The 23,239-nt window shown below is 48.1% G+C and overlaps 1 protein-coding gene across 2 annotated transcripts in view; it reads left to right on the top strand.

Moving 5' to 3' along the window:
• The window catches only part of WDR44 (WD repeat domain 44), a 593,855-nt gene that overhangs the window by 389,589 nt on the left and 181,027 nt on the right, over positions 1-23,239 (top strand). For both annotated transcript variants that reach the window (XM_086918723.1, XM_086918724.1), the window contains exon 13: positions 5,536-5,652. In XM_086918723.1, coding sequence (XP_086774849.1) covers positions 5,536-5,652 — 117 coding nt within the window. The remainder of the gene's footprint in view (positions 1-5,535; positions 5,653-23,239) is intronic.

Below are 23,239 nucleotides of genomic sequence, written 5' to 3'. Positions count from 1 at the left end.
AAGTGCTTTCTCTGCAGATGTACAAGGAATAGTCTGTTTAAAAATGATAGCTATCCCACCTCCCCTTGAGTCTGCCTATCAGACCTGAATATCACATAGCTGTGGGGGATAGCAGTGAGCACATTAGGAGCCGAGCTTTCCGTTAACCATGTCTCAGTTAAAATAATGATGTCTGGCTGATGGTCAATCGGCTCTAATTGATTCTTTACTAAAGAACGCAGCTAAGCAAGTAACAGCGCCCCATAAGAGGGGATGGCAAAACCACACATCCCCCCCTTGTGGTGCTGACATCGGAGTTATGAACGGGAACCTGCACTTACCCCAACCCAATATCTCTTGGATTGGTCCAGAGAGTGGCAGCAATCTCTTCAAATAGTAGGAATCAATTGCAATAGCTGCAGAGAGGTGTAGTGCCTGATGGAAGACCCAAAACGACCAGGGTTCCTCGGTCTTGGCACCATACAGGTGCAGACGGTCTTGTCTTAGGCACACCTTTGGCGTGCCTACATCGGCTATTTATGTGGGCTATTGGGCATCAACTAAACCGCTAGCCCACAATATGGCGGCCAGTCAACCAGGAAGTCTGGCAAGTGCAGAAAAGCTTTCTCTGTGCTAACAGCCCCGAGAGGCTGTGGTGGACCAGAAAGCATGACCGCGCAATTTAAAAGTACACAATAAACAAAATGAAGTACATTTCACATGGCACACAGCAAAAGTAATGGCTTTAAAAATCAGGAGTTTGCCTGATCTGCGACTGCGCATCCTTGCTGGCATGGGCTATTTAAGAGTAGACTATTGGGTTGTAACTAAACCACTAACACACAATATGCAGCAAGTCAACCAGCAAGTGTGGCAGGTACTGAATTTTTCTCTGTGCAAACAGCCCAGAGAGACTGTGGCGGACCGGAAAATTTGATGGTGCAAGTTAATAGTACATAATAAACAAAATGAAGTACATTTCACACAGCACACAACCGAAGTAATGCCTTTAAAAATCAGGAACTTGTCTCCTTTTTCCAAAACAGAGTCCACTGATGTAAAGCCCACATTGGCTGCTTTTTTTATTTTTATTCTTTCCAATACCTTGTCTGCTCTTTGGTTATGGACATGAGTGACTTGGAAGGGCATGTTTAATACATGATCCTATACTTCATAATCCCAATTGCTGTTATGCTGTTAAAACACAAGTTCAATAGTTAATTGCATGCTGTTTGTTTGCTTAGTCTAATAATCTTTGGTGCTGATAATGTGAGTAATTTTGCACTTCTAAACAATTGACTGTGCCTGCCATTGGTTCTGCTTAGAATTTGCCCACTTCTTATTTCTTAGCAGGGCAACAGAGTTATAGAAATGTACACTCTTATTGCTTCTTAGCAATGCAACAGAGTTAGAAGCTCACCCCATAACAAAAATTCATCTTGATTCATCCTTTTTGCCCTCTGCATCGGTCCTCTCTGCCTTCGTCTTTTCAAAGTTGGATTTTTTGAAGGCCGGATTTTGTAATTCTATTGTGGAACTAATGAATAGAAGGAATGCAATTCACGCAGTGGCTGAGGCCTGTTTAGAAGGTCTAGGACTAACAGCAGAGTTACAGATTCTTGAAGTCCAAAAACGAGTACAACTTGGATAACATAATGGACAGGGGGTATTTCGCACAGGCTACCTCTCCCCTCCAAGTCCAAACATGGACACAATTCTAACCAAGCCCACAAGTAGTATTCATATGAACGCATCCCATAAACATTAACTTTCATGTAATATGGAACCTTTGAGTTTTGTGTCTTTCCTGCAAAACTATTAAGATATCCCTAATTGCTGTACCTATCAATAAATATTACTATGTGGGGGACTCTATACTCACCAAGGAGACTCATCAGTTAGCAGGAACCAACCCACAAACATAAGTGTGCTAATTGGTAACTACTGCCACCATGGTTGTCAAAGGTTTCCGGTTATCTTTCCTGTTTCTCTTCTGTGCTTACACATACAAGTGAAATCTAAAAGCAAGTATCTAGTGCCAATCCGTTGAGGCTATTCATCTATCTTCAATAATAAAAAGCATCAATGACACTGTACTTTCACGCAAAATGTGTAAATAAAGAATTTTATAAAATTCTCACTGCATCTCATAAACCTAAATGCACAGAAGGAATGACTGACTCCAATATTTACCAACAAACTGTCACACCATTGCAGAGCCAAAACAGTCATGTTGAACTCCTGTTTAAAGCAAATGAAAACCACCAGCACCAACCAATTTCCAACAATTCCGTCTAAGGGTAGGCTAACAGAGCCTCTGTATTCCTTCAAACAACTACCACAAAGTGAATTTATGGATCTGGTCAAAGCAAGCAGGCTGTTTGGCTGCCCTTCTAAACATTGTCCACTACAGATCTTCAAGAACATTCTTTTAGCTACCTCTTCTTCCACACCAGTAAGAAAAGTAATCAATAATTCTTTAACTTCAGGAATCTTTCCAGAAGATTTAAAAATGGCATACGCATGGCCATTATTATAGAACCTGGACCCACATGACCCAAACACTTACAGACCAATTAGAAATGGACCTTTTCCAGGGCAAATTCATAAAAAGAGCAGCATTCGCCCAGATGTCACATTTCATTGAAGACAACGCCATACTTTCCGACTTCCATAAAGAGTGATCTTGCTAACTTGTCCATTTGGGAACTCATTAATAATTTTGAGTCCATCGTAATTTCAAGGTTCCTTACTTCCCTACCTACTTTAGGAGGTGGCCCCAGATTCTCAGGCGAGGCAAACAGTGGGTCATACATTTTCCAATCGCCACATGTTAATGTAATTAGAAAAGAACCTAGCTCCAAGGGCTCTCTTTCAAATAATTAACCAAAAAAAGGGAACCTGGGCTTCAAAGATTTACTGATTTGTTGTCTGTAATGTTGTCATTGTTTAGTGTAAATTTGTGATTTTTCTTTTTTGTAAATATAGTGTTGTCGGTTTCCCAGTGTAATGACAAGCTTATAAATGTCTTCTATGAAGAATATATCTAATAAAAAGGTTCAGTATTGAAAAAAGGAAAATTGATTGAAATATATCTTTATTCGGCGACTTTGTCACCATAAAAGAAAACATATACAATACATTTCCAAACACATATAAATATTTAAAATACATTTAAAAACGATTTGCAACTCCAACACTGATGTGATACTAGTGGAACCCCGTCAGTCCATTAACCTCGCGGCTGCAGTTTCAATAGGCGGGATCGTATCAGCCATACACTTCCCAAGAACTTAGCTACCCCACAAATCATAAAGGGAGATGAGGAGTCAGTAGAGAGGACCCGAAGGGCTGATCTGTGGCACCTCAAACCCAATTCACTGCACACAGGTTTCAGCCAAAATTTGCGCGCCCCTTTATAAGCAGGACAGGCAAAAAATACGTGGGCCACTGACTCAGTTGGTGCAGCACATCCAGGGCATGAACGCAGGGGGGTACCAGAATTAGACCATCTCGACGAAAAGTCGTGCACCGGAAGTGTCCCATAACGCAGTTTTATATATAGAGCGCGATCAAGGGGTTTGGTTATCAAATCCAGGAAGGCCTCTAATTTCCTCGTGCATTTAAATGACAAAAATTGGTCCGTAAGAGTGCCTCTTCCTAGGTCACTCCACATGTTACTCTGGACCCAGTCCCAGTATAGCTTTTTGATCGCATCCTTTGATGGCGGTGATTGTGTCTTGAAAAAAGGAAAATGTAAAAATGAATAAATATTTGATGGTCATAACGTGGTGTGTGATCATGGGTGTGAATGATTTTGTGGAATGATATAATCACTGGCACTTTTGTTGTTTTTCAAGTTTATATAGGGCCTAGCCTTACTGATTATGGACCTACCACTGTGGAGTTTGCTTTGCCCTTAAATAAAGGCACCGATGAACATGTTCTCTGCAAAGGTCTTTCTCAGCCATGAGAAGGTTTTCTGTGTTGGCCTTCCTTCAACAACCTGCAACCTCTTTTGTTCCTTGTTCTGTTCCTGTGTCAACTCCAAGTCTTCCTCACTTTACATAACCATGTTGGACAATGTCATTGTGTAGTGGCCCCTTTATAGTTGGGTGAACCAAATACAATGGCGGAGGCACAACAAGATTTCTTGGAGCATCTGAGACCTTGCTTGACCTGGGACTTATCTTGCCAGTAATCTGTAAAATCATGTACAATTTAGCTTTTGTTCCTGCTCTATTCCAACTTGTTATTGCTGTCCAACCCTCCTGCACAAAGAACAAAACATAGTACCACTTACAGAGTCTGCCCTGCAGATACTAGAGCTCCTACCTTATGGATATGGTGAGTGAGTCCTACGAGAGTGACTATGATGTGCATGTTTTCAGCAGCAAGGTTTGGGAAGTGGTGAGAGTTGAGTACAGACTTTCAAGGTCACACTCCAACACAGTGCACCAAGGTAACAATTTACCAAGTCCTCTGTCTTTTCAAGGCAGCGTGCTCTTGCTTACCTGAGGAAATTTTTTTTGGGCACACCCAGCAAAACAGTTTAGAGAATCTGTCCCTTTGTATGTGCTACTTCCTCAGGCCTTCCCAAAACCGTCTTCCCTACCATCTTGGGTTTCTAAAGTTTCCAGTCTTTTGAACTTTGGAGCATTGTTACTTTCCCTACCTGGGGCGCTTACTTTGTCCACTATCAAATGCTTTGTGATCCTTTTGAATAAATGTTGTGTTCATAAAGAAATATTTTTATCCTCGCGCTAAAGAAACCGCAGGTGCCAAAAATGCTGATGCTCAGCCTGCATCCCAAACTGGGACATGGTTGAACAGCCTTGGGCATATCAAACAATCAACCATCCTAGTAGGTTCATTACAGTCTTAGGAGGACTTGGCCTCTACCATGTGTAGGGGCAACTGGGCAGTAACATAACTCAGTAGATACTTATCATATTTAGATCACACACCCACATGTTGATAAATTTTTATGGTTCTCGCAACCATTTAGTGAATACTGTGCTGTGTGCACCTGCCCTCCAAAGGAGTCGTCTCTTTGCTATCACCTCTTCCTTTGCAAAATTAGAAGGTGCCATGGAGAGTTAGAAGCCTTGAAAGTCCTCTTTGTACTTTACATGTCGTAGGAATACACATGAGCCGTCTCACCTGAACTCTAACTAGGTTTTAACCCCTTGGGGGGGAGAGGGGGTAGTGCGGCGCCGCCATGCTCGTGACGGAACCACACCGTCATGAGCCACGGGCGCGCTGTGCTCTTGACGGCGTGGTTCTCCCAAGACTCTGCCCACTCACTAATTCGCCCGCACAGTCGGGGAATCAGTTCTGCAGGGGCGGAGCGGGCGCAGCATGGCGGAACCACGCCGTCATGAGCACATGGCGCCCGTGGCTCATGATGGCGTGGCTCCGTCATCAGCAGGGAAGGGGTTAAGATGCAATTTCTAGCTTCACTGAAAGATGGCAGTTGTTTTTCATATGGTAAAAACATTGTAGCACTTTTTTACGAAGAGTACCACTAACATTAGCTATATGTTTTCTTTGCAGCTGAACAGTGGCACAGATGACTTGGACACTGATGATAAAAATGCACCTTTTCGACCGGTTCCATTTTGCAAATATAAAGGACACACTGCAGATCTCCTCGACTTATCATGGTCTAAAGTAAGATGCCTTTATTTTCCACCACAACTGTTCTAATTGCCTCTAGAATGTATATACTCTATAAATCTGTTAGACAGGGCAAGATAAACCTGTCAGTTATAAGAAAAAGTACAAAAAGAAAGAAGACAGTTGAGTTTACTGACCTTTAATGTCTGAAATGTAACTGTCCAGTGAGCATCACATTGCCTTTCACTTAAAAGTGATGGCTTTGTTGTTGGTTCTCTCTGTATTAACGGACACGTAGTCCTGTATATCGCCCCAATGAAATCAAACGGTACTTTTTATTAGGTCTCGGCTAGTAACGCGCTGAAAGCGCGTTCTCGCCAGAGAACTATAGTCGGCGTCTCAGCAGTCTGAGAACGCCGAAGTGAGACAAGACCTGGCCGCGCGCAGCGGTTCCCATAGGATAACGTTGTGCGTGCGGCCAGGTCTTGTCTCCAATGCAGACCGGATCACGTCGCGCACCTCTCTGGAATGCAGGGGGAGTCTGCATATCAGCATGCGGTGCAGCTTAAGAGGCTGACATCGGAGACTGAGTGCGGGAGAGGCGGAGGCAGGCTTCATTCGGGAAATGCTTTTAAACCAGCTTGCAAAAGGGGCGTATCTTATAAACCATTGATCTTATCTCAGCTGTGGCATTTTTACAGTGTTACAGAATGTTCTCCCAAAATATTGTCTTTGCATGCAACCGTGTTTACTTTTATGGTGGCCCATTGATTCACATCAAAAGTACCGGAGATTTGAAGTTTGTGCGTGTTAATTGAACTGTTAATGAGGTTTATAAAGGCTTGATATGCGTGTCATTTAAGTGTGCTTTTAGGAGTCTCGCGGAAGCTCCCGTTTTAAATTCACTCCATCAAAGCCGCAACAGCGTCTAACTTCCATAATTTTCTTTGGCAGTACACAGATTTAATCCCCGGTGTATTATATAATATATGTAATTCTAACAGTCTCCATTTCAGACTATGAAAATGCTGCTTCCCTTGCCGCGGAGGGGCGAAGGCTAATAATTATGCTTTGTGTATGATTATAAATACACTATAATATTTCGGGTACCTTCTGCCCCCTTCGGTGTGGGAACCAAACCCTGGTCCAAGGAGGGGAGGGGTGTGAGGGGAAGCATTAAACACCAGGCGGCACAGGGCTGCTCGCCCCCTTCAGCGCCACCCCTGGAGCGCTCATCCCCGTAAATACATCCACAGCTGCAACAGCAATATCTGTTACAGCGCTCCTGGAGTATTTGTCATAAATAGTGAATCGGAGACCGTTGTCACCGAATATTTCCTGGTGCATCCTGTACACATTTGTATTCAGAAGCATTCCACCAGCGAGGGATTGCGCGCAGTCTCACGGGGTTTCAAAGGCATACAGCGGGCCGTCCACGCTCCTCGGCGCAGGCCACGGCCCTTGAAGCATTTCTCGTGGAAACCTCTTCCTCCTGTCAGGGGCATGAGGAAGGGGCTGCGTCTCTGCTTACTTACTGCCGCTCACCCGCATCCGGCCTAACAATGCCCGAGACACCCAAGTTAGGAGAGACTGTGAGGAAGTCTCGGTGGATAGGACGCTCACCGCTGACAAATGCGGTGATTTGAATAATCCGAGTGCCCTTCCAAGTGAGGACGCCTCAGCGGCAGAAACTGACCAGTGGCACCATGTGCGGTTTATATTGCTTGTAAACCGCAGTATGAAGCGCTATATAACTATCGAATTAACCCTTCACCGCCCAGCATGTTATTCAGGTCACGTGCCTCAGTCGTACATCAGAGGGGGCCTTGCTTTAGGTTAGATGTTAAAGGGTTAAGCATCGCCTCTCACTTCATCGTCAGAGCTCTGTTAGCAATTTCCGAGAGGTCGTTAACAGACCCTCCCGATCATCCGGCCTTAATGAACAGGCGCAGGCGTTTCTGCATCAGTGACCCTCCGATCGGGCAGTGCTGGCTCTGGGGGGAGGGAGGGCAGTGCAGCTTGGACACAGACGACTGTATATTTGAAGAGTCTCTGCGCGTGGGCCAAAAGGAGCGCATTTATTGTGCTCTATGAAGCGGGGTGAAAGATTGTTAACCATTCTACCAGATAATGATGCTCGCCGCTGACACATGCAGTGATTTGAATAACCTGAGTGCGCTTCCAAGTGAGGACGCCTCAGCCATAGCAGCACAAACTGACCAGTGGCACCATGTGCGGTTTATAGTGCTTGTAAACCGCAGTATGAAGCGCTATATAAAAACTGTTGGTAGAAATGGATTATTATCCAGTATTAGGGGTGTCTTTCATAGATTCACATGCCTGAATCATTCCCCGTCGTCGAGACGGGAGCCTCCGGTACATAGAAAAGTAATGTCCTATAGACATACATAGAGAAAATAGGCCTAAGGGCCTCACCTTAGTGGCCTATCCTTGTCCTTATGTAAAAAGGACCAAACTCTTAGAGTCAGCCAATCAGCTATCACCTCCCTCTAGAACCTTCCTGACAGGAGCCTCAGTCTCTCAGATGTTCTACCACACGTTGTGCTAGGGAGTCTCCAGCCTGAGTTCTCCTCAGGATCTCTTCAAAACCAACTTGTTCACTTTTAAAAGTGAGTTCTTTCTTCTAAATCTCGTCAAGGATTACTTCAAACCACTTATCACTGCAGTAAGTGATTTATTTCTTCAAAATTCTGACATGTCTGAATCCCAGAAGAAAGCCCTTTTCAGGGCCTGCTCTTCATGTGGGAAGAAAAGGCTACATGTTGAGGATAAGCATGCCCTATGCTTATATTGCCTTTATCCAGACCACGTCCCTAAAGACTGTAAGATATGTAGGTCTTTCCCTAACAAGACCTTGAGGGACAGAGAAGGTTGCCTGCTCATCTGGCTGGACAGGCTTAAAGAGAGGGAAAATGTGGAATCTTCAGAGGGGAGCATTTCAATGACCTCAGAAGTCTCCCTGAAGAGGCCAAGGGTGGTTTCCCCTGGCCCCTCAGACACTCTGAATCTCTGATCTTGCCTCTGAAGACACCAAGTCTTCAGAGGCAAGATTGACAAAATCTTCAGTGTCTGTAAAGGATTCTCAGACTTTTAAGAAGCCTACACAGTCGTCCAGCAAACTTGCGACATCCTCCTCGGCGCAAAAAAGAATTATGGCGCCAGTTTACGTCACCACAGCGACGACGACTGTGTCGACGACGACAGCGTCGTCTGTTTTCTCATCGACAACAACTCCTTCATCGTCGTCAGCAGGTAAACCTATTCCATCTATAATACTGCTGAAACCGTCGTCTACGTTCAAAACCTCGTCGACGACGAAGATTGTCCCGTCGACGACGACATCGTCGATGAAGAGCCCCCCGTTGACGGGAATGTTGACGCGAAGCCGTCAACAACGAAGACATCGACGACCAGATCACCGTCGACGAGGAATGAAGCGTCGACGAGCGCATCGTCGACGAGCGCATCGTCGACGAAGGCGTCGTCGACTATGAAAATATCGTCTACGAGGCACCGTCGACGAAGGTCATGCCGTCGACGAGGGTACCGTCGACGGGGGAATCGTCGTCGACATTAGCCATTACTGAGCTGTGGAAGAAATCCAAGCTGGTAGAAACGTCGTCTCTGACCCTGCCACCGGCGACAACACCAGAAACGACGGCAGGGGCTCCTGCAAAAGGTTCTGCGTCTGGCAAACTGACCAAGAAGCAGATTACACCGGAAACAACGTCACCAAGTAAGGTGCAAACTCATTTGCCTTCAGACGTTCTCCAGAGTGAAGAATTTGAGGAAGAAGAACTCCTGGATCAGGCTACTTCCATTTCAGACCTTCACGTGAAATGTCAGAGCACGGACGAGGAACAGGAGGAAATGAGCTACCAGGAACACTCTTTCCAAGCTCATGTTCGCACAGAGGTCACCCCGATGGTTTGCCTTCCCGCTTCAACTGTAAATGACCTTAAATACCTTATCCAGGACTACAAACAACGTTTCCCGGAAACACCGGCAACTGAGACAGGGGGCCCGATGCCTGCTACAAATATACCAGCGGCAGCCCCAAAAGCAGACACGGCCAGCTCCTCAGGTCCGCCGTGATTGAATCATCAGATGAGGAGGCAGAAGAACTGGAAGAGGGGAAAGTACAAGAAATCCAGTCGGACCACGAAGAGGAGGAAGAGTATGTGGCATCTTCCCCAGCTTCACCCCAACCACGCCAGGCAGATTCACCACCAGTGGACATTGGCGGTTTCCATAGAATAGTGGAAAGGGTGGCAAAGCGATTTCATATGGTGATGGAATCAACTGAGACGAGTGCTTCTTACATGACTTCAAAGAGCAAACAAAGAAGACAACGAAGTCTATCCCAATAATAGAATTTCTCTGGGACCAGGGAAAGAAACTGATGCAGCTTGCCTTAATGGGCACCCGAAACCGGATTCGGTCGTAACCCAGGCGGCCCAAAAGAATTCTCGCAACCCTTCCTCTCCTCTGTCAGCCCCTCCGGACAAGGAAGGCAGGAAGTTAGACACAATCGGTAAACGGTTTACAACAACATCGGCCATGACCATCAAGGTGGCCAACTCCATAGCCCTGTTGGGGCGTTATAACCGCCAGCTCTGGGAAGATATAGTCCCATATATAGCGGAACTGCCAGACACAGTTCAGGAGGAGGTCAAGGCACTGCTTACGGAGGGTCAAACCTCGGCAGCTGAGATCATTGATTGTGCCATAGATACAGCCATGACAGGCTTTCGACAACTAGCTGGGGCAGCAGTCCTGCGCCGTCAAGGATGGCTTAAGGCGACATCATTCAGACAAGAGGTGCGGACGAAAGTGCTGGACATGCCCTTCGACGGCCAACACCTTTTTAGGGACAAGATTGACGAGGCGCTCCAAGCGATCAAGAAAGACACTGATACTGCTAGAGCACTTGGTACTTTACAGGCAAGGAACCAGTCCTTTCGAGGCAACAAATCCAGGGGCCAGTCCTCCTACAGGGGATCCTATCAAAATAGGTCCTCGTATTCCTACCAGAATAAATCCCAGTACCAACCGAAGCAGCAACAAGGTCGTCAGACTTCTTATGGGAGGTCAAACTTCAGGGGCAAAAACCAGAGGAGGGGCACTGGCGGACGCCAGTGACCAATTACTCCAGCCAATCCAGCAACTGTATCCCTCATTAAAGATTGGAGGAAAATTGATCCATTTCCTAGACAATTGGCATCTCATCACCACAGATCGGTGGGTACTTCAATTAATAAGATTCGGCCATTCCCTGGAATTCACCACCATCCCACCTGCAACCCCTCCCCGCTGGCTTCTACATAAACATCTATGCCTGCTACTCCAGGAAATATCTGCGATGTTGAAGAAAGGAGCGATCGAACGAGTTCCATCGTCTCGAAGAGGGAAAGGATTCTATTCCCGCTTCTTTCTTATACGCAAGAAGGAGAAAAAGTGGAGGCCCATTCTAGACCTCAGGGCACTCAACTCTTTCCTGAAGAGTCAGTCGTTCAGGATGGTGACGATCCAAGAAATACTCGGCATACAGGAAAAAGGAGATTTTATGACATCTTTGGATCTCCAGGATGCCTACTACCACATCCCGATCCTCAAGGGTCACAGAAAATTCCTGAGATTCGAGGTGGTAGGACAGCACTACCAATTCAAAGTCCTACCGTTTGGCCTCAAATCCGCACCGCGGATTTTCACCAAGTGCCTTTCACCTGTGGAAGCTTTCCTGCGTCAAATTGGTCACCAAGTCTTCCCCTACCTCGACGACTGGCTGGTAAAGGCACCTTCAGCTGCAGGCGCGACCGAATCCTCCAACGCCTGCACCAATCTTTTTCAGCAGCTAGGATTAACTTTCAATCACGAGAAGTCCTGCATGACCCCAACAACAAACATCACCTTCCTCGGGGCGACCTTCAACACGGAATGCGCAAGGGCATTTCCTTCGAAGGAGAGGAAAAACAAAATAATATCTCTGGCCACGGCTGTGGCATCAAAGAAGTCCCTAAAAGTTTGAACCTACAAATCACTCCTAGGAATGATGTCTTCTTGTACACTCCTCATCCCTCACTGCAGACTCAGGATGCGCCCATTGCAAGAAGCCCTCACGAACCAATGGACACAGAGTACAGGTTCTTTCGAGGACATTGTGAAGATAACACCACAAATATCCAAGAGTCTGGAATGGTGGAGAAATCACAAGAATTTGTCTATAGGACTGCCGTTCCTACTTCCAGCAACACCTCTGGTGATCACCACGGATGCATCCCTGGAAGGCTGGGGAGCTGTCCTCCAGGACCTCCGAATAAGCGGCAAATGGACAAATCAGGAAAAGCAACTCCATATCAATCTTCTGGAGCTGAGGGCTGTGTATCTGGCACTACAAGCCTTTTTACCACGCATCCAGAATTCCCAGGTGCTCTTCAGAACGGACAACACCACGACGATGCACTATCTCAACAAACACTCTATCACGCGAATCGCAAAAGGTCTGGAACTGGCTTGTACTCCATGGGATCACGCTAAGGGCGGACTATGTCCCGGGCAAGGACAACACCATTGCGGACGCCCTAAGCAGACAGAAATCCCTCTCCCACGAATGGGAGCTCGACAAGAGTACGCTGGATCACATATTCTCAGAATGGGGAGTCCCAGGAATCGACCTGTTTGCCACCAAGGAGAACACCAAATGCCCAAACTACGCAAGCTGGCGTCCCTAACAAAGGCACTCGGAAATGCTTTTTCCATCGGTTGGTTCAGCGTGTTTGCGTACGCTTTTCCACCATTTCCGATGATTCCCAGGGTCCTCAGGAAGATGAAGGCGGAGCCTTGTACCCTGATCCTAATTGCCCCGTTCTGGCCGAGGCAGCACTGGTTCTTGGATCTTCATCGCCTCTCCATCAGGACACCGATTTGTCTGAAGCAGCACCCGAACCTGCTGACAATGTCCAACGGGCAGGTGCAACACCCGAACCTGCAATCGCTCAGGTTATCGGCCTGGCTCCTGAGCACAGAGAGTTCTGTCATCTAAACATCCCACAGGAATGCAGGGACGTGCTGTCAAAAGCAAGAGCGGCTAGTACCAACAAAACGTACTCTCTAAAATGGAAACGATTCTGCATATGGTGTTTGGAGAAAGGCCTGAGACCACTCCATATCACACCCGAACAGATATTGCCATATCTACTGCACTTGGCACCATCAGGACTGGCGCATGCATCCATAAAGGTGCATTTGGCGGCCATTTCACGATTCACCAGGACTTTCAAAGGACCGTCTCTTTGGTCCAATTGGCTTATCAAGCAGTTCCTAAAGGGACTATATAGATCCTTCCCAAGACCTAGAAGGGTCCCACCGACATGGCACCTCAATTTAGTCCTCAACCAACTCATGAAGCACCCTTTTGAGCCCATTCATCGAGCATCCATCAAGTACATCTCATGGAAGATGGCTCTGCTGCTCGCTCTAACATCTGCCAGGAGAGTAAGCGAGCTACAGGCTCTATCCATTCAGGAACCCTTCATGCAGTTCAAACAGGACAGGGTGGTGTTGAGGACAAATCCCAAGTTCATACCGAAAGTGCCTTCAGACTTTCACCTTAATGAACCGATGGTTCTACGTTCTTTCTTTGCAAACCCTACCACCGCAGCAGAAAGGACGCTACACTCCTTGGACCTCAAAAGGTGTCTAAAGTTTTACATAGACAAAACAAAGAGTTTCAGGAAGTCATCACAACTATTTGTGGCCTACAGTAGGCCAAGGATGGGTATGCCTCTTACGAAACAGAGCATCTCAAGGTGGATCTCCTCAGCGATAGCATTCTGCCATGACAGGGCCGGACAGCCTTTGAGTGCTAATGTTAAAGCGCATTCCACCAGAGCGATGTCCACATCAGCAGCGCTGTTCGCTGGAGTGCCGATTTTGGACATATGTAGAGCGGCGACGTGGAAGTCACCGCACACCTTCTCCAGACACTACTGCTTGGATGCTGAAATTCTGAAGGATGCAGCAGTGAGCCAGGCGGTTCTTCGCCATCTATTCCAGTGAGGTGAGCCTTCCAACATCCCGCCATCCTGGTATGCACATCTCTTGCTGTTATGATATATTGATACATGCTAATGTTTCAAAGTCGCATGGTAATATGTGTATTATCTAAAATAACTATGTAGCATGATTACATCAGAAATGTGCATAATGTATTGCTGACGACTCTGATTCAGGCATGTGAATCTATGAAAGACACCCCTGATACTGGATAAGAAACGCGTTACTTACCTGTAACAGCAGTTATCCAGTATTGGTGTCTTTCATAGATTCACATGCAACCCTCCCGCCTCCCCTGGAAGGACTCACGTTTCTCTCTAGCGGTATTACGCCTACCTAGCTTGGTGCGTACGAAAATCTGAGAGACTGAGGCTCCTGTCAGGAAGGTTCTAGAGGGAGGTGATAGCTGATTGGCTTACTCTAAGAGTTTGGTCCTTTTTACATAAGGACAAGGATAGGCCACTAAGGTGAGGCCCTTAGGCCTATTTTCTCTATGTATGTCTATAGGACATTACTTTTCTATGTACCGGAGGCTCCCGTCTCGACGACGGGGAATGATTCAGGCATGTGAATCTATGAAAGACACCAATACTGGATAACTGCTGTTACAGGTAAGTAACGCGTTTCATAAACAGTGTGTGTGTGTGTGTGGCTCTGTGTGTGGGTGTGGGTGGGTGTGTGTGTGTGTGTGTGTGCAAATGCAATAGGTCTCGCATTTGCGAGAGATTAAGCTATTGGCATTGTAAATTACAATGTCATTTATTTATCTGTGTTAAAAACCAACCCATAAATAAAAGGTTTGTCATTTACAATGCCAATAGCTCTAACTTTTTCGAAGGCAAGACCTATTGCATTGTAAATGCTTGTTATATTGATCTAAAGAAGTATTCTGCCTCTCTATAAAATATTAGGTTCATTTGTCTTGTCTTTTCTTGGGTTTGGACAGTCTTGTCTTTTCTTGTTGTTTTATTATTATTATTTTTTAATTTTTTTTATTGTTGCATCAGAAGTATCACAAATGTAGGAATTAGCATACGGTAGAGCGTCAACATTCCGCCCTGGCCGTTAGTCATGCAACTTTTCTTATTACTGGATGCCATACTCATCATTAGAACACTTAGCTCTTGAACTAGAAACATAAAGAGAACATAATAAAATAAAGCAATCCCCCAAACAGCAGCCCACCTATCCACCTCTCCCCCCCTCCCCTCCCCTGGTCCCACCCCTCCTCCTCTATGGAACTCCTATCCATCTCGCATACATGATCTGAGCATTGAAGTATACATATGTCCATCAGAGATCCCCATCGTAGGTTCTGCCACGTCAGGGGTCCCCCTGACCTCCTATTCCTAGTCTGCAAGGCCTCATTCCAGTCCATGATACTGTCTCCATTTTGCCCACACTCTCAGAAATTTTTTGGGGCAACCCCTGGCTTTGTAAGTCACTCTCTCCGCCGCCATGTACAAATCCAGCCCTCTCCTCCATTCCTCCAAATCTGGCCTTTCGGACGCCCCCCAGTATCTTGTAATGTCCCTTTTCGCCACCACGAAAGCCAATACCAGAAAGATAATCAAGGGGCGGGTTAGGTCCACTTCTGTCGTCATGCCCAGCAGCGCCAATCTAGGGTCGCGCGGTATGTCCACCACCAGTACCTCCTCTAGTTCCAGGAACACACATTCCCAGTATTCTTGAATGACTTCGCATCCCCAGAGTGTATGAAAAAAATCGCCATTCTGCTGATGACACCTAAGGCACGCTGTGTCAGTTATCCTCCTCATTTTAAAAAGTCGCACCCTGTCAAAGTGGGATCTGTGGAGCACCTTGAATTGTATGAGTCGGAGCTTTGACTTAATCGCAACCTCGCGAGGGTGCATGAGGACGAGCTCCCAATCCAGATCCTCCATGCCTCCCACGTCTGCCTCCCATTTGTCTCGTAGGACCTGCAGGTCCCCTAGCATATTGTTGGTCAAAGTTTTATACGTTAGGGATATCGCCCCGCCCAGTATCTGTTCCTGTAGTAATCTACCCTCTAGTGGGGCGTATTCTGGGATGTCTGTGAGTGTGATGTTTTGTGCCCTCCATGTGTGCCTCAGTTGTACGTATTTGTAGTACTGGGTGTTGAGCAAGCCAAATTCTTCCCTGAGCGCCTGAAAGGTTTTCAATTCCCCCCTTGCTATCACGTCTCCCACTGTTGAAATACCGATGTCGTCCCACCATCCGAAGCCTCTCAGTTTATTAAGTTCCCCCAGCCACTTGCAGCACCATAGTGGCGTCTGTCGGGTGGGCCTCTTGTCCCATCCCATTCGTTTTGTCGCTCTATGCCACGCCGTTAGCGTAATCCTCGTGGCAGGTTGGAACTGCTGTCCCACCGTCCCTCCATAGAGGTAGTGCAGTATATTCTTGTTTGACCATTTAGACCTTTCTAGTGCATAGGTAGGGTGATCGGCTGCCGCATGTAGCCACTAGTTAATCGGGGCGAGGTGTTCCGCCCAATAGTACGCCTCCAGGTTGGGAAGCGAAATCCCACCACTGTATTGGTGGCGCTGTAGTGTGGATAGAGCCACTCTCGGCTGTTTCCCCAGCCACAGGAATGCACGCAGGTCCGCATGGATTTTAGTCAAGGTCCTGGCTGGCAGCGGATAATATTCGTTCTGAAGTGCATAGAGAAACTTTGGTAATAGGACCATTTTATAGAGTGCGGCGCGTCCCAATAAGGTGAGTGGGAGCTGTCTCCACCTGTCCATCTCTACCGTTGCGCCCACCATTACTCGGGCTACGTTGTTAGTGAAGGAGCGTTCCCTATCCAGCGTTATATATATTCCTAGGTATTGAAAGCCTTCCGTTGTATGAATGAGTAGCCCTGGCAGGCACTCCCTCCGTTCCTTGCCTTGTGGATCATAGAGGACCGATTTGTGCCAGTTTATCGTGTGACCCGCCCTTGCCCCGAAATCGCCTAGTTCTCTGAACAGTGCTGGGATTGTCGTGTCTGGGTCAGTCACAAACAATAGCACGTCATCGGCATACAGGGATATTTTCTCCTGTGTTGCGTCCGAGTCTCCCCACGTGAAGCCCCTGATCCCCTGGTTCTGCCTAATCCGTATCGCTAATATTTCTATTGTAAGGGTAAAGAGAAGGGGGGACAGTGGGCAGCCCTGGCGCGTTCCCCTTCCGATTGTAAATTCGCGGGACAACCTCCCGTTAACCCGCACTCGTGCCCTCGGGGCTGAATATAGGAGCTGAACCCATTTCAAGTACTTGGGGCCAAACCCAAACCGTTGGAGGGTCTCCATCAGGAAAGGCCAATGGACTGCGTCGAAGGCCTTCTCCTCATCCAGGGAGAGGAACCAGTGGGGTTCACTTCTCTCACGGACCTCCTGTAGCCAATTATGAGTGCGGCAGAGATTTAATTTGGTCGCCCTGTCCGGACGGAAGCCGGACTGGTCCATATGTACCAGCTCTGTAATGACCTGTTGTAGACGTCTAGCCAGGACAGTGGCCAGAATTTTTGTCTCCATATTGATGAGGGAGATTGGGCGGTAGGAGGCACAATCGTCCCTGGGCTTTCCCTCTTTGTAGATCGAGACGATAGTGGCCAAGGCTAGATCAGGCGGTAGACTCCCTGCCTGGTACGACTCTGTGAATAAAGTCTTCATATGTCGTTGCAACAAATCCGCCGTCCGTTTAAAGAATTCCGCCGGGAAGCCCTTGGGCCCCGGTATTTTCCCCGGTTTCAGCGATGCTATGGCTTCCGATATTTCCTCCAGTGTCAATTCCGCCTCCAAGGCCGCGCTGGCCTCAGGGGACAGATTCGGCACCTCCATATCGCACATGTAGTGTAAGGCGTCCTCTCTGTCACCCAAGTCCCTGGCCCTATAGAAGTACTCATAATAAGTCCACTATCCACGGGAGAAGGCCTGTCGCCCTCCCACACATCCCTCCCCACACTAAACAACAACCAGTACTAAAAACTCAAATAACAGTAGGGGGTGTGTCAACTTGCGTGCTCCTTCTCGCCGAGCTGCGATCGCCCCGATCCCCGTGCACCAATGTTCATGAGTGTGAGTCCTGCGTGTCCATGTTCGGCCCCTGCCCTGAGGAGTCCTGTTCCAATTGCTGGATTTCTTTGACCAGCGGGTGTATCGAGTCGCCTATTGTATCTTCCTCCTCACTCCCAGACATGCGGCCCTCTGAGTCCTCTACTTCTTCTCCTTCCGAACGGATTCCATTCCTCAGGCAACTGAACCTAGAGCCCGCCACAGAGTCATTGCCCGGGGATGCCGATCTGCCTCCTCTCCTGTCCTCCGTGCCTCGGGTTCGGTACGGTGTCGCCGGGGTCTTCTGCTTCGTTCTCCGTGTTTTCCGACGCTGTGGTTTCGGCAACTCCCAGCGCGGCCTTTCCCGTATTGACCTGTCCAGCGCTTCTCGACCCGCCGCCTCTCTGCTATTTAGGATAGGGCGTTCTTCGAGCCATTGCCACGCGTCCTCCGGGTGTGCGAAGAAGATGGATTTGTCCCTGTAGATTACCTTGAGTTTGGCGGGGAACCAGAGCATGTACGTAATGTTCAAGGACCTCAGTTTTGCCTTCACGGAGTCGAACGAGCGGCGCTGCTTTGAGACTTCCTGACTGTAGTCCGGAAAAATCATAATGGTGGCATTCTCCAAGCGGAGCTCCCCCATTTTCCTGGCTTCTCGTAGGATCAAGTCTCTGTCAGCAAAGTTCAAGAAGTGCGCTATAACTGGTCTCGGTCTTGCCCCCTCCGGTGGTTTGGCCAGAAGGGCCCTGTGGGCCCTCTCAATGATGAAGCACGAGGAGAACTGCGCAGTCGGGAAGGTAGTTTTCAACCAGGCGAGGAGGAAGGCAGACCTGTTCTTTCCCTCAATCCCTTCTCTAAAGCCTACAAAGCGAAGGTTGTTGCGTCTTGATCTATTTTCCGCGTCGTCCACCTTCCACTGCAGTTGACGTGTGAGGCCTGTAGCTCCGCCATGTCCTTCTTCAGTGTTGTGATCAATTCCTCATTGTCGGTTATTCTAGATTCCGTCGCCGCCACCCTTTCTGTTAGGTTTCGAAAATCCTGCCGCAGCAGCGTCACCTCGGATCCTACCTCTCCAATTTTTATCTCCAGGGCTGTCCGAGATGCCTGTATGTCCGTCCTGGACGCCTGGATGGCCTCCATCAACATGGCCGTGTCATTTCGCGTTCCAGGCTGCATGGACTGCTGTTCTGCCACGTGTCGCAGCGCCCCAAAGTTATCCATGGGGCCCTGCTTCGTAGATTTGGGTATCGGGTCTCTTTTCCCCATGGCTGCTCGTCCCGTGGGTAGGGGGCTCCCGCAGCAGGTCACCTTCCCCTGTGGTGCTGAGGAGTTCAGTCGTGTTTGACAGTAGGTGGTAGTGACTCTGGGCACTGCCGTCCGCTGTGCTCCGCTGGCGGCCTCCCAGTTACCCTCCTGCCCCGGCCCTAAGTACCTCCAGTTACTACAGTGTGTTGAGGGGGGCCGGTGCAATGTCCTGCAGGTGAGGCGATGTATCGCCGGTACACACACACACGATGTTCTGGCAGTCTATGCCCCAAGCAGGTAAATGGTACTCTCACCACTGCGTGCCCGGTTCTCAGCGCTCCCAGCAGGTCGTGCCTCACAGCTAGGCCACCTTCGCCGATGTCCGCCTCCCCGGGCATCCCCGGACCTCTGCCGCCATGCTGGTTAAGGTAGGCACTTTAACCGAGCGTGCCCCGGCTTCCCGTGATTCGCGGGCGTGGCCCCTCACCTCTTCTGCACTCCGCCTCGTCGCTGCTCCTCCGGTCTGCCCCTTAGTCGACTCCCGGTCTCACCTTGATGCGGGGAGGGCAGTAGGGGGCTTCCGCTTGTCACCGCCCGCCACTGACACCGCCGGCCGCCATCTTGGTAAAGGCGGCCGGTCGTCGGCGATTGCTCGGTCTCACCTCCGCCACTCAGGCCGTGTCAGTCCGGTACCTCCTGGCCTGTAATCGGGTCACGGTGCCTCCGTCGGCTGGGTCCGCCCCTGCAGGGCCACAGGCGGAGTTCTAGAATCGCCGGGGTCCGCCGGGTGCCGCGGTCGCCATCTTGGCTGCTGAAGGGGTCGCCGGGGCAGTAGTAAAGCACGGTTCCCTGGTGGACTCAGCACGATATCGCCACTGTGGCACTCCCCCCAGCCGCCAGAGTGCTGTGCCTTCCGTTTGGTGCCGTTTGTGGACCGTGGGGCAAATAATATGTCGGATTTCGTCGCAGCTCGGCCGGAGCTTCTGCAAGGCACGCCATGCTGCTGGCCACGCCCCCCCTTCTTGTTGTTTTATTAATCTGATTTCTTACTGCATCTATTCACATTAAGGCTTAAAACAAGGCTGTGTCGTTTTTGCATACTGGCTTATATTTGCATTTCTCCTATTCATGGCTGTGTATTTTCAAAATTCCAGAAGAACACGCATCTTACTTTTAATTTAGGTTTGTCCTCTAAAGGTCCCTCATTGCCACTCTGGGAATTTCAATCCTGCATATAACCTACCATCCCACATACTTCACGGAAAGAAATCCTATCACTGTGTGCTAAAACGTCCATCCTCCATCCATTACTCTAAGGCAAGAACCATATGAAAGGTAGCTCAGCATTTAAAAACCAAGGGAGTGCAATATATAATCCATTAAAAAAATATATATAGTTCTTAATTCGGCCTTTTGCTGCTAAGAGCTGTGACTAATCGGTGTAGTTCTTCGTTAATTTAACGGTCCTCAGTTTAGTAGTTTTAGATTGATAGAGGACTCAGTTGCCCATACTGGGATTTAGACTTGTGACTTGCGGATGTCTGCAGCTAGCGTTCTTTTCACTGTACCACATTTTAATTATTCAGCCAGTGCGTGTGAAATCCCATCTACCCCACTGTGTAACTGGTTTTTAGGCCGAGCACTCCAAACTTCCCCGAAACTTCTCTGTGTGGGTCGTGCTCCTCCCACACATTCTATTGTCCTTTGCGTGCTTTCAATAATGAAAGCACGCAAATGGCCAATGGCCAATGTGGGTGCTCGTCCCACCTCTCTTCTAAATATTAACTCCCACGGGCTCGCCTGGTGGCCGCTGCATTCCTCCCTGGTCGTGGCGCATGTTACTAATAAAACAGCCTGGTTGCTTTCCCTTTTACGGTCGTTATTGCAAGTATCTGACGCGTGTTTAAGAGGCGCAGATCGGCTTGTATATATGTAGCCACCGCTCGGGAAGGCCGCCCTTTGAAAGTAAGGTACGACGCAGATGGGACAGAAGTACATGGATTCTTCTCAATTTGTTCACTTCTACGATAGAGTTAATGCTTTCAATGCAAATATGCCATAGAAAGTCATAGCTGCTCGTTTTGTTACTCAGTAAGTGAGACTTTAAAGAGTTTTTTTTATGCTGCCATCCTAGCTCCCCCGTCCCCCACGGACTTTCTGTTGACCTTGTGAATGATGCAGACTGTTACATGAACTGCGGCAGTATAAGTTCAAAGGTTCAGGCTAGGTTCATAGACGGTTGATTTTGGCGAGAGGTGCACTTGGCGAAGCTGGACAAGCGAGTTGGAGAAGGGAGCAGGGCTTCACTTCCGGTCTTCTCGGCCGGGAAAGTTGATGGTGAGTTAGGGCACTCAGGTCGGATTTGCTTGTAGGGTCACAAATATAAAAGTAAGTCTGAAAAATATGTGGGCAATATTATAGAAAGAGAAGACACAACGTATACACAAACAACTTAAGAGAACAGTTTGTTTTTGTTTTTGCCATAACCATGCAATTAAAAGGTTTAGGCAGGTATAAGTGGCATCCGAATCTCTTCTACATAAAGCACTTTTATTGGACAAGTTCATATTTACCCCCTCTAGCCACCTATTCTGTAGGATAGAAAAATGCATCAAAATAGAAAAACACCAGAGCCATAATTAAATCTTTAGAACACAATTTGTTTTTGATCGTGTAAAATCATAGCTGCCAAGGTTTCAGATTGCTATGTGTTACATTTTCATAATTACAGTGTAAATATGAGTGACATTTCAACGACTATGAGTGACACTTTTTGGCGAGCAACATCAAGCAATAAAGACGAAGGAAACTTATAAAGAAAAGCAATTACACCCATCTCTGCAATGAGAAACTCCAAGAAGAGTCCCATCATATGCTACCTGCAGTATTATTCCAAAAGAAAATAAGCTCATCAAACAAATTGGTTTACCAAGCAGTCCGCCTCAGTCTAGCGCGCCGCCCACTACCTGCTGAGCCCTGTGGGCAGCAGTCACCATCAAACCAGCCCCAGCGTGTTCCTACAAGCTCTACTTCGTGACGTTGGTCATGCTAAGAAGTTACACTGACAGGCACCACAGACGGTCCGACATTCATGATCCAACCCCAAAAGAGTTAGCGGATTCGACTACTAACATAGCCTAAAACTGCCGGCGGCAGCTCAGAAGATGAGCAAGACTGTCACTGTGCGTTCTGCTGAAGCACATTTTTCTAGCATGATTAATAACACCGCCTCGTCATGTTAAGGAGCGGAAATAACACCACGCTGTAAAATTAAACCGTAGAACACCTTTACACATAGGTCACGTGTGGTTCATTGGAATATACCGATGCGCCGGTGACCATGGCAGACGTGTAAGACAAAATAGATAAACATGAAGGTCACCTGGCGGAGGTGGCCTGCCCAACTGGGGATTATACATGCACACGTGTACAATACCATCATACAAATGAGCAAAGTGATCGCCGCTGATAGTGTCTGATCTAATGCCCTCTTTCACCCTCTAAAACATATTTATACATGCAGGATTCGAAAGATGCCTAGGAGATTAACTTACTGAGGCAAGCCAACATCAATTCCAGTCGTGGCCACAGCGACTTGTGGACTTCCTCGGTAACACCCGACCGCAGTCTGCAGTGGCTCAGCTGAACCGCTCAGGTTGGGTCTGGTCGCGGAACCACTTTACTGCGGTGCAAGCACGGCAGCTGCCTCTGCCTGACTGCCATTGTTAGAAGAGCACTCAGTGCAAGATCAAGTCAACAGCCTATACCGGGGGCTTAAATCTAGTCACAGTCCAATACCGCCAAAATGAACAGAACGCTACTTCCGCACGCTGAGGGCTTGCGCTGCAGGCGGCAGAGCAAACCCGCCTAAAGTGCGTCTCTCAAACTGACACTGTCTCATTGGGCGCTGTCGTGTTATCTGTAACATTGTAGCTGCATAGCAGTCTAGCGACCCATGCCCCTTAGCCTGCACGGCCGGGGCACCCACTGAATGCAGGCAGTTGCCCAAGGGAAAATATTTGTATATATAATTAAACACACACACATACTACGGTGGCTGCAATGCACCCCTCTATTATGACAAATGTGCGCTCGCCCCCAGCGATCCCCATCAGGCTCACAGCAGTGGCAGCTCCGAGCGGGTCACTCATTGATTTAAATTTACCGGGGCGGTGGGAGCAGCGCTATCACGCAGCCTAGCCAACCTCTCAAACTCTAACTACGGGGCAGAACCCACCCTGCCCCGGGTCTCGGTATGAGTCAGCGCGGCACCGCCAGCGGGCGGG

The sequence above is a fragment of the Lissotriton vulgaris genome, chromosome 4_1 (genome assembly GCF_964263255.1).
Source record: "Lissotriton vulgaris chromosome 4_1, aLisVul1.2, whole genome shotgun sequence".
NCBI classification, from domain to species: domain Eukaryota; kingdom Metazoa; phylum Chordata; class Amphibia; order Caudata; family Salamandridae; genus Lissotriton; species Lissotriton vulgaris.
This window is presented reverse-complemented; position numbering and strand designations above follow the sequence as displayed.